The 2,741-nt window shown below is 54.3% G+C and overlaps 1 protein-coding gene across 1 annotated transcript in view; it reads right to left on the reverse strand.

Moving 5' to 3' along the window:
* Positions 1 to 2,091, reverse strand: part of PTPN6 (protein tyrosine phosphatase non-receptor type 6) — a 9,594-nt gene extending 7,503 nt beyond the window's left edge. Inside the window, exons 1-3 of the mRNA XM_029086806.1 lie at positions 1,788 to 2,091; positions 1,395 to 1,517; positions 893 to 1,087 (exon numbers count right to left, since the gene is read on the reverse strand). Of these exons, the coding sequence (XP_028942639.1) occupies positions 893 to 1,087; positions 1,395 to 1,517; positions 1,788 to 1,795 (326 nt within the window). The 5' untranslated portion in view covers positions 1,796 to 2,091. The remainder of the gene's footprint in view (positions 1 to 892; positions 1,088 to 1,394; positions 1,518 to 1,787) is intronic.
* Between the last annotated feature and the right edge of the window lie 650 nt (positions 2,092 to 2,741).

Here is a 2,741-nt window from a genome sequence, read left to right on the forward strand (position 1 = left end):
AGAGGTCTATGGGCCTCCGCTCCACAGGTATGAAGAGGTTAATGGGTCCTGTTTCTCCCCTCCCTTCCCCCAGTAGAGCCCAGCTCTTCAAAGCCACGTGATGGAAAATCACTTGGGGAGAGAGTGAGAGGAGCTTTCGTAAGAGCCTGAGGGGGGAGAAGTTTCCAACCGCAGGGAGGAAGGGAGGAAACTGCAGGGCCACAACCCAACGGCCCTGAGTGGAGAGGACAGCCGGCATGGGGACGCCAGCCCCCCTGCAGCCTGACTGCAGAGTATGCAGGGACCTCCCTGGCACTTCCCCCGGGGCATCTCTGCTCCCTGTCTCCAGGTGTGCAAGGAGGACCTGTCCGCCCCAGAGCGTAGCAACTGCTCCCCGAGCTGCATCACAGAGCCTGAAAGCACAACGCAAGGGCAAAACCACCTCATTTGATTTAGGAACTTGGTGTCAGAAGCGTATGCAAAGCGGGGACAGGAAGGAGACTAAGCAGGCTCGGAATAGCAGGGGAACATGGTCCTGCTCTCAGCTACGTGAGTCGCCCAGGCCTGGATTAACCAAGGAGGTCTGGGGCAAGGCTGAGGGCTTTCACATAACATGTCAATTTTCAGAGTGCTGCAGACCCATAACTAACACTTTTAGGGACACTATATAAATAGCAAAGGCAACAGGAAACCAGTAGTAAAAATAGAGCCCTATGAGGTCTGCTGTGATGGGTCAAAGCATGTCCAGCTACTCTTGGGGATGTTGCCCCTCCAGAAGCATAGGAGGGTACAGGAGGCTGGAAACACTTTTTGTAGGGTTTGCCCCAGGAATGCAGGCAGGGCAAAAAGAACGCCAATAAAACACAGAAGAGGTCTCATCACAGACACACCAGCTGCTTTGCTTTCTCCATACCTCTCTGTAGTGGGGTCAGAACAGTTGAGCGGGTATCGCAAGTCGATGATGGTTCCATCTTTGTCCTGCAGCGAGCCTTGTTGCTGTGTGTAGTACTCCACCAGTTCTGACAAGGTGGCAAACTTCTCCCCTCCATAAAGGTCATAGAAATCCCCAGTATTCTGGATGCGGATGTGGGTTACCTGGTCACCCACCCTGTGGGACAAAGCACAGAGAAGTCTAGTGAAGCAGTTGGAAAACAGGCAGAAAATGTTCTGCATTACCTCCTGCCATGGAACCAGAGCAAACCATCCCAGTGAAAGGAGATGACTGGAAAGAGAAGCTCCTAGGGCAACTTGAGGGAAGGTCTAGAAGATGCTGGAAAGCTCATGGCCTTTTACAGCTTGGAAAGAACTCAAAGGAATAAGGACAGGGTGAAGAAGATGCCACAGGACATGTGAGGATCTAAGCATTCTGCGTACGTAAGCCTGGAAAGACAGCAGTTGGGGTCCAAGTTACCTACCGAACTGAAAGAGAAAAATCCCCCTGATTCTTCCGACTGGGTCTGGCCAGAAAGCTCCCATGGACACCTCGTCCCTTCAGTAAGGCTTCAGCTTCCAGCCCACTCAGGTCACGGTGAAACCACCTAGCAGGGGAGATAAAAACAAGACCAAGTGAATAAAAAAGGCCAGGCACTATTGTGCAGACTTGTACCATGAAGAATGGTCTCCCCTCAGCACCTGTAGAGATACCCATGGAGGTGACAGCCAGCAGCAGCAGCCCTTCCTACCTGATACCTCCCACAGCCTATGAAAGGTTTCCATTGAGATATGGCTTCCAGGACAATCCTCCCTCTGATCTGTCCTACTTCCCTGGTCCCCCTCCCTATACACACACACTTCTCAGCCTCTCTTACCTCACCATCGTGGAGGGCGAAAGAAGAAGGGGCCAAGTGGCTACCACCAAAGCAGCTCAGAAAACACAGAGGAAAAATCAGTGTGCGCTGGTGAGAAAAGGGAAGTCGGAGGTCTGTGCTGGAGCACCCAACGCCGAGCTCTTCCTGCGCCTCTTGGGAGCTGGCCATGTATCTCCCCAGGTGTCTACCGTCAGTCCATCCAGACCCTCTCCATCTGCCTGTTTCTGGGTGCGTGCCTTGATTTCTGGCCCTCCACGCAGTGCTGCTGGGCACAGGCGGGCGCGAGCCCCTGCGCGGCCAGGCAACAGGAAGCGCTCTGAGCCATCGACTCCCCAGCCCCAAGCTGCTTTGCACACACTTCTGCTTCTCCTTTTGTGTCTTTCCTCTCCATCCCCCCTGTTATTTTTGGGTCCCTGTCTTTTTTCACACCAGGGCTGACCCTATGAGTGCATCTTGGGTCCCAGCCGTGCTCACAACATTCAGTTCTGCACGTCCTCTGTTCCCCTTCTTCCTCAAAAAGCCAGTGAGACCCATGAGTGCTCGCCACCCCCAAACCCTCGCTGTGGTGCCAAGGGGACCACAGCTGCCTGGGGTCACCCACACACCTGCAAGGCTGAAGCAGGCACACACATGAGCAGGCATTGAGCAATGGAGCACCCTACTACAGGTTGTGACTGCCCAGCCACACAGCTTGGCTCTGCTGGGCTGCCCTTGGCCTCCCAGCTGAAGCCTCCATACTCCAGCTCGCTGATGAACCCTCGAGGCAGGTCAATATCCTATGTGCACTGTACAGCCACAGGTGGAATCTATGCACACCCAGAGTTGCAGACTTTGAGGTCCCAGCTAGCACTCTAAGTACAGCGTTGCCTTTCCTGAAAACAGCTTTGCTGGGGGTGAGCGGTGTTAGCTCGCAAGGGATGGGGTGGGAGACGGTTCAGAAGCTGTCCAGAAAAG

This window comes from Antrostomus carolinensis, unplaced genomic scaffold (assembly GCF_000700745.2).
Source record: "Antrostomus carolinensis isolate BGI_N321 unplaced genomic scaffold, ASM70074v2 scaffold3009, whole genome shotgun sequence".
Classification (NCBI taxonomy): Eukaryota; Metazoa; Chordata; class Aves; order Caprimulgiformes; family Caprimulgidae; genus Antrostomus; species Antrostomus carolinensis.